This window comes from Bufo bufo, chromosome 7 (genome assembly GCF_905171765.1).
Source record: "Bufo bufo chromosome 7, aBufBuf1.1, whole genome shotgun sequence".
Taxonomy (NCBI): Eukaryota; Metazoa; Chordata; class Amphibia; order Anura; family Bufonidae; genus Bufo; species Bufo bufo.
The window spans coordinates 9449397-9470247 of NC_053395.1; the positions used below are offsets into that span (position 1 = coordinate 9449397).

The following is a 20851-nucleotide window of genomic DNA, read 5'->3' on the forward strand; positions in this document are numbered from 1 at the left end:
TGTCAGTGACTCCCTCCAGTCTGTATAGGTGTCAGTGACTCTCTCCAGTCTGTGCAGGTGTCAGTGACTCCCTCCAGTCTGTGCAGGTGTCAGTGACTCCCTCCAGTCTGTATAGGTGTCAGTGACTCCCTCCAGTCTGTATAGGTGTCAGTGACTCCCTCCAGTCTGTATAGGTGTCAGTGACTCCCTCCAGTCGGTGCAGGTGTCAGTGACTCCCTCCAGTCTGTACAGGTGTCAGTGACTCCCTCCAGTCTGTTTAGGTGTCAGTGACTCCCTCCAGTCTGTATAGGTGTCAGTGACTCCGTCCAGTCTGTGCAGGTGTCAGTGACTCCGTCCAGTCTGTGCAGGTGTCAGTGACTCCCTCCAGTCTGTATAGGTGTCAGTGACTCCCTCCAGTCTGTATAGGTGTCAGTGACTCCCTCCAGTCTGTATAGGTGTCAGTGACTCCCTCCAGTCGGTGCAGGTGTCAGTGACTCCCTCCAGTCTGTATAGGTGTCAGTGACTCTCTCCAGTCTGTATAGGTGTCAGTGACTCTCTCCAGTCTGTATAGGTGTCAGTGACTCCCTCCAGTCTGTATAGGTGTCAGTGACTCCCTCCAGTCTGTATAGGTGTCAGTGACTCCCTCCAGTCTGTATAGGTGTCAGTGACTCCCTCCAGTCTGTATAGGTGTCAGTGACTCCCTCCAGTCTGTATAGGTGTCAGTGACTCCCTCCAGTCGGTGCAGGTGTCAGTGACTCCCTCCAGTCTGTATAGGTGTCAGTGACTCCCTCCAGTCTGTATAGGTGTCAGTGACTCCCTCCAGTCTGTATAGGTGTCAGTGACTCCCTCCAGTCTGTATAGGTGTCAGTGACTCCCTCCAGTCTGTATAGGTGTCAGTGACTCCCTCCAGTCTGTATAGGTGTCAGTGACTCCCTCCAGTCTGTATAGGTGTCAGTGACTCCCTCCAGTCTGTATAGGTGTCAGTGACTCCCTCCAGTCTGTATAGGTGTCAGTGACTCCCTCCAGTCTGTATAGGTGTCAGTGACTCCCTCCAGTCTGTATAGGTGTCAGTGACTCCCTCCAGTCTGTATAGGTGTCAGTGACTCTCTCCAGTCTGTATAGGTGTCAGTGACTCTCTCCAGTCTGAATAGGTGTCAGTGACTCTCTCCAGTCTGTATAGGTGTCAGTGACTCCCTCCAGTCTGTGCAGGTGTCAGTGACTCCCTCCAGTCTGTATAGGTGTCAGTGACTCTCTTCAGTCTGTATAGGTGTCAGTGACTCCCTCCAGTCTGTGCAGGTGTCAGTGACTCCCTCCAGTCTGTATAGGTGTCAGTGACTCCCTCCAGTCTGTATAGGTGTCAGTGACTCCCTCCAGTCTATGCAGGTGTCAGTGACTCCCTCCAGTCTGTATAGGTGTCAGTGACTCCCTCTATTCTGTATAGGTGTCAGTGACTCCCTCCAGTCTGTGCAGGTGTCAGTGACTCTCTCCAGTCTGTATAGGTGTCAGTGACTCCCTCCAGTCTGTGCAGGTGTCAGTGACTCCATCCAGTCTGTATAGGTGTCAGTGACTCCCTCCAGTCTGTATAGGTGTCAGTGACTCTCTCCAGTCTGTATAGGTGTCAGTGACTCCCTCCAGTCTGTATAGGTGTCAGTGACTCCCTCCAGTCTGTATAGGTGTCAGTGACTCTCTCCAGTATGTATAGGTGTCAGTGACTCCCTCCAGTCTGTATAGGTGTCAGTGACTCCCTCCAGTCTGTATAGGTGTCAGTGACACCCTCCAGTCTGTATAGGTGTCAGTGACTCCCTACAGTCTGTATAGGTGTCAGTGACTTCATCCAGTCTGTATAGGTGTCAGTGACTCCCTCCAGTCTGTATAGGTGTCAGTGACTCTCTCCAGTCGGTGCAGGTGTCAGTGACTCTCTCCAGTCTGTATAGGTGTCAGTGACTCCCTCCAGTCTGTATAGGTGTCAGTGACTCCCTCCAGTCTGTATAGGTGTCAGTGACTCCCTCCAGTCTGTATAGGTGTCAGTGACTCCCTCCAGTCTGTATAGGTGTCAGTGACTCCCTCCAGTCTGTATAGGTGTCAGTGACTCCCTCCAGTCTGTATAGGTGTCAGTGACTCCCTCCAGTCTGTGCAGGTGTCAGTGACTCCCTCCAGTCTGTATAGGTGTCAGTGACTCCCTCCATTTTGTATAGGTGTCAGTGACTCCCTCCAGTCTGTATAGGTGTCAGTGACTCCCTCCAGTCTGTATAGGTGTCAGTGACTCCCTCCAGTCTGTATAGGTGTCAGTGACTCCCTCCAGTCTGTATAGGTGTCAGTGACTCCCTCCAGTCTGTATAGGTGTCAGTGACTCCCTCCAGTCTGTATAGGTGTCAGTGACTCCCTCCAGTCTGTATAGGTGTCAGTGACTCCCTCCAGTCTGTGCAGGTGTCAGTGACTCCCTCCAGTCTGTATAGGTGTCAGTGACTCCCTCCATTTTGTATAGGTGTCAGTGACTCCCTCCAGTCTGTATAGGTGTCAGTGACTTCATCCAGTCTGTATAGGTGTCAGTGACTCCCTCCAGTCTGTATAGGTGTCAGTGACTCTCTCCAGTCGGTGCAGGTGTCAGTGACTCTCTCCAGTCTGTATAGGTGTCAGTGACTCCCTCCAGTCTGTATAGGTGTCAGTGACTCCCTCCAGTCTGTATAGGTGTCAGTGACTCCCTCCAGTCTGTATAGGTGTCAGTGACTCCCTCCAGTCTGTATAGGTGTCAGTGACTCCCTCCAGTCTGTATAGGTGTCAGTGACTCCCTCCAGTCTGTATAGGTGTCAGTGACTCCCTCCAGTCTGTGCAGGTGTCAGTGACTCCCTCCAGTCTGTATAGGTGTCAGTGACTCCCTCCATTTTGTATAGGTGTCAGTGACTCCCTCCAGTCTGTATAGGTGTCAGTGACTCCCTCCAGTCTGTATAGGTGTCAGTGACTCCCTCCAGTCTGTATAGGTGTCAGTGACTCCCTCCAGTCTGTATAGGTGTCAGTGACTCCCTCCAGTCTGTATAGGTGTCAGTGACTCCCTCCAGTCTGTATAGGTGTCAGTGACTCCCTCCAGTCTGTATAGGTGTCAGTGACTCCCTCCAGTCTGTATAGGTGTCAGTGACTCTCTCCAGTCTGTATAGGTGTCAGTGACTCTCTCCAGTCTGTGCAGGTGTCAGTGACTCCCTCCAGTCTGTATAGGTGTCAGTGACTCTCTCCAGTCTGTATAGGTGTCAGTGACTCCCTCCAGTCTGTATAGGTGTCAGTGACTCCCTCCAGTCTGTATAGGTGTCAGTGACTCCCTCCAGTCTGTATAGGTGTCAGTGACTCCCTCCAGTCTGTATAGGTGTCAGTGACTCTCTCCAGTCTGTATAGGTGTCAGTGACTCCCTCCAGTCTGTGCAGGTGTCAGTGACTCCCTCCAGTCTGTATAGGTGTCAGTGACTCCCTCCAGTCTGTATAGGTGTCAGTGACTCCCTCCAGTCTGTATAGGTGTCAGTGACTTCATCCAGTCTGTATAGGTGTCAGTGACTCCCTCCAGTCTGTGCAGGTGTCAGTGACTCCCTCCAGTCTGTATAGGTGTCAGTGACTCCCTCCAGTCTGTATAGGTGTCAGTGACTCCCTCCAGTCTGTATAGGTGTCAGTGACTCCCTCCAGTCTGTATAGGTGTCATTGACTCCCTCCAGTCTGTATAGGTGTCAGTGACTCCCTCCAGTCTGTATAGGTGTCAGTGACTCCCTCCAGTCTGTATAGGTGTCAGTGACTCCCTCCAGTCTGTATAGGTGTCAGTGACTCCCTCCAGTCTGTATAGGTGTCAGTGACTCCCTCCAGTCTGTATAGGTGTCAGTGACTCTCTTCAGTATGTATAGGTGTCAGTGACTCTCTCCAGTCTGTATAGGTGTCAGTGACTCCCTCCAGTCTGTATAGGTGTCATTGACTCCCTCCAGTCTGTATAGGTGTCAGTGACTCCCTCCAGTCTGTATAGGTGTCAGTGACTCCCTCCAGTCTGTATAGGTGTCAGTGACTCCCTCCAGTCTGTATAGGTGTCATTGACTCCCTCCAGTCTGTATAGGTGTCAGTGACTCCCTCCAGTCTGTATAGGTGTCAGTGACTCCCTCCAGTCTGTATAGGTGTCAGTGACTCTCTCCAGTCTGTATAGGTGTCAGTGACTCCCTCCAGTCTGTATAGGTGTCAGTGACTCCCTCCAGTCTGTATAGGTGTCAGTGACTCCCTCCAGTCTGTATAGGTGTCAGTGACTCCCTCCAGTCTGTATAGGTGTCAGTGACTCCCTCCAGTCTGTGCAGGTGTCAGTGACTCCCTACAGTCTGTATAGGTGTCAGTGACTCCCTCCAGTCTGTATAGGTGTCAGTGACTCCCTCCAGTCTGTATAGGTGTCAGTGACTTCCTCCAGTCTGTATAGGTGTCAGTGACTCCCTCCAGTCTGTATAGGTGTCAGTGACTCCCTCCAGTCTGTATAGGTGTCAGTGACTCCCTCCAGTCTGTATAGGTGTCAGTGACTCCCTCCATTCTGTATAGGTGTCAGTGACTCCCTCCAGTCTGTATAGGTGTCAGTGACTCCCTCCAGTCGGTGCAGGTGTCAGTGACTCCCTCCAGTCTGTATAGGTGTCAGTGACTCCCTCCAGTCTGTATAGGTGTCAGTGACTCCCTCCAGTCTGTATAGGTGTCAGTGACTCCCTCCAGTCTGTATAGGTGTCAGTGACTCCCTCCAGTCTGTATAGGTGTCAGTGACTCCCTCCAGTCTGTATAGGTGTCAGTGACTCCCTCCAGTCGGTGCAAGTGTCAGTGACTCCCTCCAGTCTGTATAGGTGTCAGTGACTCCCTCCAGTCTGTATAGGTGTCAGTGACTCCCTCCAGTCTGTATAGGTGTCAGTGACTCTGTCCAGTCTGTATAGGTGTCAGTGACTCTCTCCAGTCTGTATAGGTGTCAGTGACTCCCTCCAGTCTGTATAGGTGTCAGTGACTCCCTCCAGTCTGTATAGGTGTCAGTGACTCCCTCCAGTCTGTATAGGTGTCAGTGACTCCCTCCAGTCAGTGCAGGTGTCAGTGACTCCCTCCAGTCTGTATAGGTGTCAGTGACTCCCTCCAGTCTGTATAGGTGTCAGTGACTCTCTCCAGTCTGTATAGGTGTCAGTGACTCCCTCCAGTCTGTATAGGTGTCAGTGACTCCCTCCAGTCTGTATAGGTGTCAGTGACTCCCTCCAGTCTGTATAGGTGTCAGTGACTCTCTCCAGTCTGTATAGGTGTCAGTGACTCCCTCCAGTCTGTATAGGTGTCAGTGACTCCCTCCAGTCGGTGCAGGTGTCAGTGACTCCCTCCAGTCGGTGCAGGTGTCAGTGACTCTCTCCAGTCTGTATAGGTGTCAGTGATCTCTCCAGTCTGTATAGGTGTCAGTGACTCCCTCCAGTCTGTATAGGTGTCAGTGACTCCCTCCAGTCTGTATAGGTGTCAGTGACTCCCTCCAGTCTGTATAGGTGTCAGTGACTCCCTCCAGTCTGTATAGGTGTCAGTGACTCCCTCCAGTCTGTATAGGTGTCAGTGACTCCCTCCAGTCTGTATAGGTGTCAGTGACTCCCTCCAGTCTGTATAGGTGTCAGTGACTCCCTCCAGTCTGTATAGGTGTCAGTGACTCCCTCCAGTCTGTATAGGTGTCAGTGACTCTCTCCAGTCTGTATAGGTGTCAGTGACTCCCTCCAGTCTGTATAGGTGTCAGTGACTCTCTTCAGTCTGTATAGGTGTCAGTGACTCCCTCCAGTCGGTGCATGTGTCAGTGACTCCCTCCAGTCTGTATAGGTGTCAGTGACTCCCTCCAGTCTGTATAGGTGTCAGTGACTCCCTCCAGTCTGTATAGGTGTCAGTGACTCCCTCCAGTCTGTATAGGTGTCAGTGACTCTCTCCAGTCTGTATAGGTGTCAGTGACTCCCTCCAGTCTGTATAGGTGTCAGTGACTCTCTTCAGTCTGTATAGGTGTCAGTGACTCCCTCCAGTCGGTGCATGTGTCAGTGACTCCTTCCAGTCTGTATAGGTGTCAGTGACTCCCTCCAGTCTGTATAGGTGTCAGTGACTCCCTCCAGTCTGTATAGGTGTCAGTGACTCCCTCCAGTCTGTATAGGTGTCAGTGACTCCCTCCAGTCTGTATAGGTGTCAGTGACTCCCTCCAGTCTGTATAGGTGTCAGTGACTCCCTCCAGTCTGTATAGGTGTCAGTGACTCCCTCCAGTCGGTGCAGGTGTCAGTGACTCCCTCCAGTCGGTGCAGGTGTCAGTGACTCCCTCCAGTCTGTATAGGTGTCAGTGACTCCCTACAGTCTGTATAGGTGTCAGTGACTCCCTCCAGTCTGTATAGGTGTCAGTGACTCCCTCCAGTCTGTATAGGTGTCAGTGACTCCCTCCAGTCTGTATAGGTGTCAGTGACTCCCTCCAGTCTGTATAGGTGTCAGTGACTCCCTCCAGTCTGTATAGGTGTCAGTGACTCCCTCCAGTATGTATAGGTGTCAGTGACTCCCTCCATTCTGTATAGGTGTCAGTGACTCCCTCCAGTCTGTATAGGTGTCAGTGACTCCCTCCAGTCTGTATAGGTGTCAGTGACTCCCTCCAGTCTGTATAGGTGTCAGTGACTCCCTCCATTCTGTATAGGTGTCAGTGACTCCCTCCAGCCTGTATAGGTGTCAGTGACTCCCTCCAGTCTATATAGGTGTCAGTGACTCCCTCCAGTCGGTGCAGGTGTCAGTGACTCCCTCCAGTCTGTATAGGTGTCAGTGACTCCCTCCAGTCTGTATAGGTGTCAGTGACTCCCTCCAGTCTGTATAGGTGTCAGTGACTCCCTCCAGTCTGTATAGGTGTCAGTGACTCCCTCCAGTCTGTATAGGTGTCAGTGACTCCCTCCAGTCTGTATAGGTGTCAGTGACTCCCTCCATTCTGTATAGGTGTCAGTGACTCCCTCCAGCCTGTATAGGTGTCAGTGACTCCCTCCAGTCTATATAGGTGTCAGTGACTCCCTCCAGTCGGTGCAGGTGTCAGTGACTCTCTGGTAAGTCCTGTGCACAGGCTAGCTCATACAATATGGCCATGTATACATTGGGCCCTGGTATTAAAAAGACAGACCACAAATATGACGCCCCTGATTTACCCACCCCCACCCTAGAACGGTGGCCCCGCCCTTTCTACTAAAGCCTATTCAGAAGGCTTCCTTTAAGGGACATTCCACCTTCGTTAATCATGATTTCCATGTCTCACACTCGGAATTGGAGTACTAATACTACAGTACTGAGCAATGTCTGCAGAGCTCCGCCCAGAGTACTAAAAGATAAACTAATATCATACAACCAGACCCCATGTATGTAGACAGATCTAACACAACCATATCCAACCAGATCTCATGTATAGAGACAGATCTATACAGAACCAAATCCAATCATACAACCAGATCTCATGTATGTAGACAGATCTAACACAACCATATCCAACCAGATCTCATGTATAGAGACAGATCTACAGAGAACCAAATCCAATCATACAATCAGATCTCATGTATAGAGACAGATCTATAGAGATCTAACACAACCATATCCAACCAGATCTCATATATAGAGACAGATCTACAGAACCAAATCCAATCATACAACCGGATCTCATGTATAGAGACAGATCTATAGAGAACCAAATCCAATCATACAATCAGATCTCATGTATAGAGACAGATCTATACAGAACCAAATCCAATCATACAACCAGATCTCATGTATGTAGACAGATCTAACACAACCATATCCAACCAGATCTCATGTATAGAGACAGATCTATACAGAACCAAATCCAATCATACAATCAGATCTCATGTATAGAGACAGATCTACAGAGAACCAAATCCAATCATCCAACCAGATCTCATGTACAGAGACAGATCTATACAGAACCAAATCCAATCATACAACCAGATCTCATGTATAGAGACAGATCTATAGAGATCTAACACAACCATATCCAACCAGATCTCATGTATAGAGACAGATCTATAGAGAACCAAATCCAATCATACAACCAGATCTCATATATAGAGACAGATCTATAGAGAACCAAATCCAATCATACAACCGGATCTCATGTATAGAGACAGATCTACAGAGAACCAAATCCAATCATACAATCAGATCTCATGTATAGAGACAGATCTATAGAGAACCAAATCCAATCATACAACCGGATCTCATGTATAGAGACAGATCTATACAGAACCAAATCCAATCATACAACCGGATCTCATGTATAGAGACAGATCTATAGAGAACCAAATCCTATCATACAATCAGATCTCATGTATAGAGACAGATCTATAGAGAACCAAATCCAATCATACAACCGGATCTCATGTATAGAGACAGATCTAGACAGAACCAAATCCAATCATACAATCAGATCTCATGTATAGAGACAGATCTATAGAGAACCAAATCCAATCATACAACCGGATCTCATGTATAGAGACAGATCTATACAGAACCAAATCCAATCATACAACCGGATCTCATGTATAGAGACAGATCTATACAGAACCAAATCCAATCATACAATCAGATCTCATGTATAGAGACAGATCTACAGAGAACCAAATCCAATCATACAATCAGATCTCATGTATAGAGACAGATCTATAGAGAACCAAATCCAATCATACAATCAGATCTCATGTATAGAGACAGATCTATACAGAACCAAATCCAATCATACAATGAGATCTCATGTATAGAGACAGATCTAGACAGAACCAAATCCAATCATACAATCAGATCTCATGTATAGAGACAGATCTACAGAGAACCAAATCCAATCATACAACCGGATCTCATGTATAGAGACAGATCTATACAGAACCAAATCCAATCATACAATCAGATCTCATGTATAGAGACAGATCTATAGAGAACCAAATCCAATCATACAACCGGATCTCATGTATAGAGACAGATCTATACAGAACCAAATCCAATCATACAACCGGATCTCATGTATAGAGACAGATCTATACAGAACCAAATCCAATCATACAATCAGATCTCATGTATAGAGACAGATCTACAGAGAACCAAATCCAATCATACAATCAGATCTCATGTATAGAGACAGATCTATAGAGAACCAAATCCAATCATACAATCAGATCTCATGTATAGAGACAGATCTATACAGAACCAAATCCAATCATACAATGAGATCTCATGTATAGAGACAGATCTAGACAGAACCAAATCCAATCATACAACCGGATCTCATGTATAGAGACAGATCTACAGAGAACCAAATCCAATAATACAATCAGATCTCATGTATAGAGACAGATCTACAGAGAACCAAATCCAATCATACAATCAGATCTCATGCATAGAGACAGATCTATAGAGAACCAAATCCAATCATACAACCGGATCTCATGTATAGAGACAGATCTATACAGAACCAAATCCAATCATACAATGAGATCTCATGTATAGAGACAGATCTAGACAGAACCAAATCCAATCATACAATCAGATCTCATGTATAGAGACAGATCTATAGAGAACCAAATCCAATCATACAACCGGATCTCATGTATAGAGACAGATCTATACAGAACCAAATCCAATCATACAACCGGATCTCATGTATAGAGACAGATCTATACAGAACCAAATCCAATCATACAATCAGATCTCATGTATAGAGACAGATCTACAGAGAACCAAATCCAATCATACAATCAGATCTCATGTATAGAGACAGATCTATAGAGAACCAAATCCAATCATACAATCAGATCTCATGTATAGAGACAGATCTATATAGAACCAAATCCAATCATACAACCGGATCTCATGTATAGAGACAGATCTATACAGAACCAAATCCAATCATACAACCGGATCTCATGTATACAGACAGATCTATACAGAACCAAATCCAATCATACAACCGGATCTCATGTATAGAGACAGATCTACAGAGAACCAAATCCAATAATACAATCAGATCTCATGTATAGAGACAGATCTACAGAGAACCAAATCCAATCATACAATCAGATCTCATGCATAGAGACAGATCTATAGAGAACCAAATCCAATCATACAACCGGATCTCATGTATAGAGACAGATCTATACAGAACCAAATCCAATCATACAATGAGATCTCATGTATAGAGACAGATCTAGACAGAACCAAATCCAATCATACAATCAGATCTCATGTATAGAGACAGATCTATAGAGAACCAAATCCAATCATACAACCAGATCTCATGTATGTAGACAGATCTAACACAACCATATCCAACCAGATCTCATGTATAGAGACAGATCTATACAGAACCAAATCCAATCACACAATCAGATCTCATGTATAGAGACAGATCTACAGAGAACCAAATCCAATCATCCAACCAGATCTCATGTACAGAGACAGATCTATACAGAACCAAATCCAATCATACAACCAGATCTCATGTATAGAGACAGATCTATAGAGATCTAACACAACCATATCCAACCAGATCTCATGTATAGAGACAGATCTATAGAGAACCAAATCCAATCATACAACCAGATCTCATATATAGAGACAGATCTATAGAGAACCAAATCCAATCATACAACCGGATCTCATGTATAGAGACAGATCTACAGAGAACCAAATCCAATCATACAATCAGATCTCATGTATAGAGACAGATCTATAGAGAACCAAATCCAATCATACAACCGGATCTCATGTATAGAGACAGATCTATACAGAACCAAATCCAATTATACAACCGGATCTCATGTATAGAGACAGATCTATACAGAACCAAATCCAATCATACAACCGGATCTCATGTATAGAGACAGATCTATAGAGAACCAAATCCAATCATACAATCAGATCTCATGTATAGAGACAGATCTATAGAGAACCAAATCCAATCATACAACCGGATCTCATGTATAGAGACAGATCTATACAGAACCAAATCCAATCATACAACCGGATCTCATGTATAGAGACAGATCTATACAGAACCAAATCCAATCATACAACCGGATCTCATGTATAGAGACAGATCTATACAGAACCAAATCCAATCATACAATCAGATCTCATGTATAGAGACAGATCTACAGAGAACCAAATCCAATCATACAATCAGATCTCATGTATAGAGACAGATCTATAGAGAACCAAATCCAATCATACAATCAGATCTCATGTATAGAGACAGATCTATATAGAACCAAATCCAATCATACAACCGGATCTCATGTATAGAGACAGATCTATACAGAACCAAATCCAATCATACAACCGGATCTCATGTATACAGACAGATCTATACAGAACCAAATCCAATCATACAACCGGATCTCATGTATAGAGACAGATCTACAGAGAACCAAATCCAATAATACAATCAGATCTCATGTATAGAGACAGATCTACAGAGAACCAAATCCAATCATACAATCAGATCTCATGCATAGAGACAGATCTATAGAGAACCAAATCCAATCATACAACCGGATCTCATGTATAGAGACAGATCTATACAGAACCAAATCCAATCATACAATGAGATCTCATGTATAGAGACAGATCTAGACAGAACCAAATCCAATCATACAATCAGATCTCATGTATAGAGACAGATCTATAGAGAACCAAATCCAATCATACAACCGGATCTCATGTATAGAGACAGATCTACAGAGAACCAAATCCAATCATACAACCGGATCTCATGTATAGAGACAGATCTATACAGAACCAAATCCCATCATACAATCAGATCTCATGTATAGAGACAGATCTACAGAGAACCAAATCCAATCATACAATCAGATCTCATGTATAGAGACAGATCTATAGAGAACCAAATCCAATCATACAACCGGATCTCATGTATAGAGACAGATCTATACAGAACCAAATCCAATCATACAACCGGATCTCATGTATAGAGACAGATCTATAGAGAACCAAATCCAATAATACAATCAGATCTCATGTATAGAGACAGATCTATACATATTGCACACGTGTATTATTGTATCCCGGATACACATGTGACACATGATAACGTATTATGATGTAGGAATAAGCAGGATATATCTCTGCTCTGCACAAGTACCATTCACTATCTCTGCTATCTGTGAGATCAGATTGTCCAACCTCAATCTGTCACACTGAGTGATGGAATCTGAGCAATGTCTCCGCTACACGCCTGACCTCTATCACATCACGCGTGTTCTGTCCATGTACACAGTTAGGGCTCATTCACACGACCATGGTTTGGTTCAGCATCGAGCACACTACAGACACACATGTACGGAGCACACTGCATACATACATGTACGGAGCACACTGCATACACACATGTACAGAGCACATTGCATACACACATGTACGGAGCACACTGCATACACACATGTACGGAGCACACTGCATACACACATGTACGGAGCACACTGCATACACACATGTACGGAGCACACTGCATACATACATGTACAGAGCACACTGCATACACACATGTGCAGAGCACACTGCATACACACATGTACAGAGCACACTGCATACACACATGTACAGAGCACACTGCATACACACATGTACAGAGCACACTGCATACACACATGTACAGAGCACACTGCATACACACATGTACAGAGCACACTACATACATACATGTACGGAGCACACTGCATACACATATGTACAGAGCACACTACATACATACATGTACAGAGCACACTGCATACACACATGTACGGAGCACACTGCATACACACATGTACAGAGCACACTACATACACACATGTACAGAGCACACTGCATACACACATGTACGGAGCACACTGCATACACATATGTACAGAGCACACTGCATACACATATGTACAGAGCACACTGCATACACACATGTACAGAGCACACTGCATACACACATGTACAGAGCACACTGCATACACACATGTACAGAGCACACTGCATACACACATGTACGGAGCACACTGCATACACACATGTATAGAGCACACTGCATACATACATGTACAGAGCACACTGCATACATACATGTATAGAGCACACTGCATACACACATGTATAGAGCACACTGCATACACACATGTATAGAGCACACTGCATACACACATGTATAGAGCACACTGCATACACACATGTATAGAGCACACTGCATACACACATGTATAGAGCACACTGCATACATACATGTATAGAGCACACTGCATACACACATGTATAGAGCACACTGCATACACACATGTATAGAGCACACTGCATACACACATGTATAGAGCACACTGCATACACACATGTACGGAGCACACTGCATACACACATGTACAGAGCACACTGCATACACACATGTACGGAGCACACTGCATACACACATGTATAGAGCACACTGCATACACACATGTATAGAGCACACTGCATACACACATGTATAGAGCACACTGCATACACATATGTACAGAGCACACTGCATACACATATGTACAGAACACACTGCATACATACATGTACAGAGCACACTGCATACACATATGTACAGAGCACACTGCATACACACATGTTCGGAGCACACTGCATACATACATGTACAGAGCACACTGCATACACACATGTACAGAGCACACTACATACACACATGTACAGAGCACACTGCATACACACATGTACGGAGCACACTGCATACACACATGTACGGAGCACACTGCATACACACATGTACAGAGCACACTGCATACACACATGTACAGAGCACACTGCATACACACATGTACGGAGCACACTGCATACACACATGTACGAAGCACACTGCATACACACATGTACGGAGCACACTACATACATACATGTACGGAGCACACTGCATACACACATGTACGGAGCACACTGCATACACATATGTACGGAGCACACTACATACACACATGTACAGAGCACACTGCATACACACATGTACAGAGCACACTGCATACACATATGTACAGAGCACACTGCATACATACATGTACGGAGCACACTACATACATACATGTACGGGGCACACTGCATACACACATGTACAGAGCACACTGCATACACATATGTACAGAGCACACTGCATACATACATGTACGGGGCACACTGCATACACATATGTACAGAGCACACTGCATACACATATGTACAGAGCACACTGCATACATACATGTACAGAGCACACTGCATACACATATGTACAGAGCACACTGCATACATACATGTACGGAGCACACTACATACATACATGTACGGGGCACACTGCATACACACATGTACAGAGCACACTGCATACACATATGTACAGAGCACACTGCATACATACATGTACGGGGCACACTGCATACACATATGTACAGAGCACACTGCATACACATATGTACAGAGCACACTGCATACATACATGTACGGAGCACACTGCATACACACATGTACAGAGCACACTGCATACACATATGTACAGAGCACACTGCATACATACATGTACGGAGCACACTGCATACACACATGTACGGAGCACACTGCATACACACATGTACGGAGCACACTGCATACATACATGTACAGAGCACACTGCATACACATATGTACAGAGCACACTGCATACACACATGTACGGAGCACACTGCATACACACATGTACAGAGCACACTGCATACACACATGTACGGAGCACACTGCATACACATATGTACAGAGCACACTGCATACACATATGTACGGAGCACACTGCATACACACATGTACGGAGCACACTGCATACACACATGTACGGAGCACACTGCATACATACATGTACAGAGCACACTGCATACACACATGTACAGAGCACACTGCATACACATATGTACAGAGCACACTGCATACATACATGTACGGAGCACACTGCATACACACATGTACGGAGCACACTGCATACACACATGTACGGAGCACACTGCATACATACATGTACAGAGCACACTGCATACACATATGTACGGAGCACACTGCATACACACATGTACGGAGCACACTGCATACACACATGTACGGAGCACACTGCATACATACATGTACAGAGCACACTGCATACACATATGTACAGAGCACACTGCATACACACATGTACAGAGCACACTGCATACACATATGTACAGAGCACACTGCATACATACATGTACAGAGCACACTGCATACACATATGTACAGAGCACACTGCATACATACATGTACGGAGCACACTGCATACACACACGGCCTGCATGCTGATCACACACACAAGTCATCAATCTCCCCCTGGAACATGTGCTCTGCAGCTGCCGGCCTGGCACACACACGGGCACACATGAATGAGCCAGAGCGATGAATGAGGAGAGGCAATGAATGAAGCCACAACTAACCCCGCCTAATGTACACTGCACACAAAGCTGACCACACAATGACACACTAACACACAGCACAACGGCCAATTATTACATGTATTCCTCACAATTATGAATCACACTCACTGACCACATCACACACCTGTCAAATCAGTCACACACATGCACTTGTCCCATTACAGCCTGGTCACTGGTTACGTACAGCACACACCATTACACACTGTTCCCCTCTCCAAGGGTCGCACACACTGAACGGCTGGCGACAATCGTGTACACACTCCTGCCATTCAAGCACAAAGGTCTCATCAAACATAAACTGGTCACATACACACAACGGCCAAGTGCACACAGTTACACACCTGTCAGGCGGCGGTCAGCCGTGAGCTGGCGGAGGTCACACACACCCACATCTGTCAGACGGCGGCCACACACAGCTGGCGGTAGTCACACACACCTGTCAGGCGGTAGTCGCATACACACGTCAGGTGGCGGTCACACACACACACACCTGTCAGGCGGCGGTCACACACACGTGGCAGTCACACACACACCTGTCAGGCGGCAGTCACACACACTCTTGTCAGGTGGTGGTCACACACACACCTGTTAGGCGGCGATCACACACACACTTGTCAGGCGGCGGTCACACACACACACACCTGTCAGGCGGCGGTCACACACACGTGGCAGTCACACACACACCTGTCAGGCGGCAGTCACACACACTCTTGTCAGGTGGTGGTCACACACACACCTGTTAGGCGGCGATCACACACACACATCAGGCGGCAGTCACACACACACATCAGGCGGCAGTCACACACACACATCAGGCGGCAGTCACACACACACATCAGGCGGCAGTCACACACACATGTCCGGCTGCAGTCACACACACCTGTCAGGCGGCGGTCAGCATTGAGCTGGCAGTGGTCACACACACACATCTGTCAGGCGGTGGTCACACACACACATCTGTCAGGCGGTGGTTACACACACACACACACACACACCTCTCAGTCGGTGGTCACACACACGTCAGGCGGTGGTCACACTTTCACGCGTCAGGCGGCGGTCATACACACACACGTCAGGCGGTGGTCATACACACACACGTCAGGCGGTGGTCATACACACACACGTCAGGCGGCCGTCATACACACACACACGTCAGGCGGCAGTCACACACACACGTCAGGCGGCAGTCACACACACACCTGTCAGGCGGCCGTCATACACACACACCTGTCAGGCGGCGGTCACACACACACACACCTGTCAAGCGGCAGTCACATACACACCTGTCAGGCGGCCGTCATACACACACGTCAGGCAGCAGTCACACACACACCTGTCAGGCGGCGGTCAGCCGTGAGCTGGCGGGGGTCACACACACACCTGTCAGGCGGCGGTCACACACACGTCAGGCGGCAGTCACACACACACCTGTCAGGCGGCAGTCACACACACACACACCTGTCAGGCGGCGGTCAGCCGTGAGCTGGCGGGGGTCACACACACACACCTGTCAGGCGGCGGTCAGCCGTGAGCTGGCGGGGGTCACACACAGCGGGCGGTGGGCACTGAGGATCCTGCACGGAGAGGCTCGGCTCATAAATCAGTAAGACACAGACCCGCAATGCACCCTCCTCACCCCCTCCCTCTCACACACAGCCCTCCCCCTCCTCCTCCATGATGCCCCCCACCCCCACTGCCAGGGGGCACCGCAGGATCGGGGTCCCGGGGGCACACACGGGGGTGCAGCTTACACTCCTCAGCTCCTGGGTCCGGTCCTTCATGCTTGTTCCTTCCTGCGGGGACTGACGATGGTGACGAGTCCTCCCTCCTCCTGGTGACTACTCCCCCCTCACTGCTGCAGAGTCCGGGGGGGCTGATGCCGGGGACGGGTGCGGGAGACACGCACAGGAGCCCGGGCACCGGCGGCCACAGGGGCAGTCAGCAGCACAGAGCACCGGCAGCGGGGGGCGGCGGAGGATGCTCGGCGGGGAGGACGCGGCGGCGGCGGCTGCTCTGGTGCTGATGCTGCTGCAGACGAGGATGCGGGAGAAAGAGACAGAGCGGAGAGGCAGTGCGCAGGCGCCGAGTGCAGGGGCCCCGGGGGATCACGGGAGTTGTAGTCTTCCCAGCCCAGCATCTGCAAAGTAGATGGCCAGGAATAGATCGCTGGGAGCTATGTAGATCCAGGCTGTGGAGATAGATAGATATATGTATATACTGGGGGGGCCCCTGTGTGCCGAGGAGCCCAGCCTGCAATCACATCCTGAGGTCTGGAGCCTCCTGCCTGCAGATATAGAGGTCAGAAATCATGAGGTCACTGGACATGACGTCACTACTAGATCACTGGTCATAGATAATAGTGAGATCACTAGACAGAAGATCACCAGATGTGAGATCACCGGACAGAAGATCACCAGATGTGAGATCACTGGATAGAAGATCACCAGATGTGAGATCACCGGACAGATCACCAGATGTGAGATCACCGGACAGATCACCAGATGTGAGATCACCGGACAGATCACAGATGTGAGATCACCGGACAGATCACCAGACAGAAGATCACCAGATGTGAGATCACCGGACAGATCACCAGATGTGAGATCACCGGACAGATCACCAGATGTGAGATCACCGGACAGATCACCAGACAGAAGGTCACCAGATGTGAGATCACCGGACAGATCACAGATGTGAGATCACCGGACAGATCACCAGACAGAAGATCACCAGATGTGAGATCACCAGACAGATCACCAGATGTAAGATCACCGGACAGAAGATCACCAGATGTGAGATCACCGGACAGATCACAGATGTGAGATCACCGGACAGATCACCAGACAGAAGATCACCAGATGTGAGATCACCAGACAGATCACCAGATGTAAGATCACCGGACAGAAGATCACCAGATGTGAGATCACCGGACAGATCACCAGATGTGAGATCACCGGACAGATCACCAGATGTGAGATCACCGGACAGATCACCAGATGTGAGATCACCGGACAGATCACCAGATGTAAGATCACCGGACAGAAGATAGCCAGATGTGAGATCACCGGACAGATCACCAGATGTAAGATCACCGGACAGAAGATCACCAGATGTGAGATCACCGGACAGATCACCAGATGTGAGATCACCGGACAGATCACCGGACAGATCACCAGATGTAAGATCACCGGATAGAAGATCACAGATGTGAGATCACCGGACAGATCACAGATGTGAGATCACCGGACAGATCACCAGATGTAAGATCACCGGACAGATCACCAGATGTAAGATCACCGGACAGAAGATCACCAGATGTGAGATCACCGGACAGAAGGTCACCAGATGTGAGATCACCGGACAGAAGGTCACCAGATGTGAGATCACTAGATCATGATCACTCGTTATGAGGTCACTGGATAACAGATCACTTACACATGAAGATCCCGTCCATTTTTTTATAGGTTGCGTTGGATCTTTTTGGCGGTTTGCAGGTGACGGTTTTTCTGGGTCACAGATGCTCATTTTGAGAACATTTGTCTCTCTAGATCGGACCTGTTTCTGGGGTGAGGAGTCATGTGACCTGCTAACTGTACAGCAGCAGAGTAAGGCTGATGGGGATTGTAGTCCGTCCAGCTCTACATGATGGGGGTGGGAGTACAGAGATCTGAAAGTGGTGAAGAAGCGATACAGAAAGTCTATGAGAAAGGTGCAGAACTTATAAGGAACAGGACGGCGGCTGGTAATGTTAGTGCACTTATAGACGTCAGCCCCCATGCTTTACACTGCAGGCAGCATGACATTCTATGGCGGTCTGCACACAGTCTCCCTGTGATGCTGACATATATCCCAATACGGCAGTAATCGTCTGTCTACCGGACGACGTCGCATCTACGTCACCTCACAATTCTGGGGACAAGTGACCGGACAGAGCACGGAAACCGGAGGGATAATCTAGAGCAGCAGCGCCACCTAAAGTGCAAGAGCAGCGGCGCAGCCGGCGATGTCCGGTACATACGCCCGGTGAATCATGATTCCGTCCATCCGATAACGCAGTATAGTGATTGCGCCCTCTTGTCATTCCCGCACATGACTGGAGATGGATGCATGAGGGGGACGCCGAGGGGGCGATCACCCAGCTTTCCCACAGTCCTGAGCGGCACATCTACCTGGCTGTGCGGTGATACAGCGACCAACCTCGTGGGATATTACAGGATGGCAGCCATATTGGTTGTCACCCAGCTTTCTCACAGACTGATGTAACATTGTGGGGGTCCACGAGCTGCAGTCGTGCTGTGGCCCCCGACCACAGGCAGCTCCTGGGCTCTGCACACATCTATGTAATGAGATGTGGAGAGACCTGTCATGACTGGCACGAGCCGTGACCCACAGCCCCACGCAGAAAGCCCGGCCTATGATCCTATACTATAAGGCCTGCCATTGGCTGCACGGCAGCCTCATCACCGCCATTCACAGCCAGAGGTGGACACCCCCTCTAAATCAGCAGCGGCTTCAGCTGTCATCTCCTCCTTGCTGGAAGCAGTCTGCACAGAGGGACAAGGGCGACCTCTAGTGTCCGCACAGCCAACTGCATGGGACTGAGCGCATCAGCAAAAGAGGAAACTAAAGCACTGGATCCCCAGGGAAGGACATGAGTCCGCTGGATCCCCAGGGAAGGACATGAGTCCGCTGGATCCCCAGGGAAGGACATGAGTCCCCTGGATCCCCAGGGAAGGACATGAGTCCGCTGGATCCCCAGGGAAGGACATGAGTCCGCTGGATCCCCAGGGAAGGACATGAGTCCGCTGGATCCCCAGGGAAGGACATGAGTCCGCTGGATCCCCAGGGAAGGACATGAGTCCGCTGGATCCCCAGGGAAGGACATGAGTCCGCTGGATCCCCAGGGAAGGACATGAGTCCGCTGGATCCCCAGGGAAGGACATGAGTCCGCTGGATCCCCAGGGAAGGACATGAGTCCGCTGGATCCCCAGGGAAGGACATGAGTCCGCTGGATCCCCAGGGAAGGACATGAGTCCGCTGGATCCCCAGGGAAGGACATGAGTCCGCTGGATCCCCAGGGAAGGACATGAGTCCGCTGGATCCCCAGGGAAGGACATGAGTCCGCTGGATCCCCAGGGTTCATGCGCACTTGTACATAGGGATTCGACCGATTTTTTAGAGCCGATACTCTGTGAACTTTCAGGCCGATAATTTATACCAATATTTTATATCTCATAATATATATTATATTAGTTGGTGGTCACTGAGGTGGTGGAAATTTGCATTTGGCACTAATATATTATAAATGTAAATGATAAATTAATAAAGCCTTTAGGCCTCTTTCACACTTGGTTGCCATAGTAGGAGCGGGGGAGCGGTATACTTACAGTCCGTGCGGCTCCC

General features: G+C 48.2%; 1 protein-coding gene across 3 annotated transcripts in view; it reads right to left on the minus strand.

Moving 5' to 3' along the window:
- The window catches only part of STX1B (syntaxin 1B), a 71519-nt gene extending 54062 nt beyond the window's left edge, over positions 1-17457 (minus strand). For all 3 annotated transcript variants that reach the window (XM_040440845.1, XM_040440846.1, XM_040440844.1), the window contains exon 1: positions 17200-17457. In XM_040440845.1, the coding sequence (XP_040296779.1) occupies positions 17200-17229 (30 nt within the window). In that variant the 5' untranslated portion in view covers positions 17230-17457. The remainder of the gene's footprint in view (positions 1-17199) is intronic.
- Positions 17458-20851: the final 3394 nt, after the last annotated feature.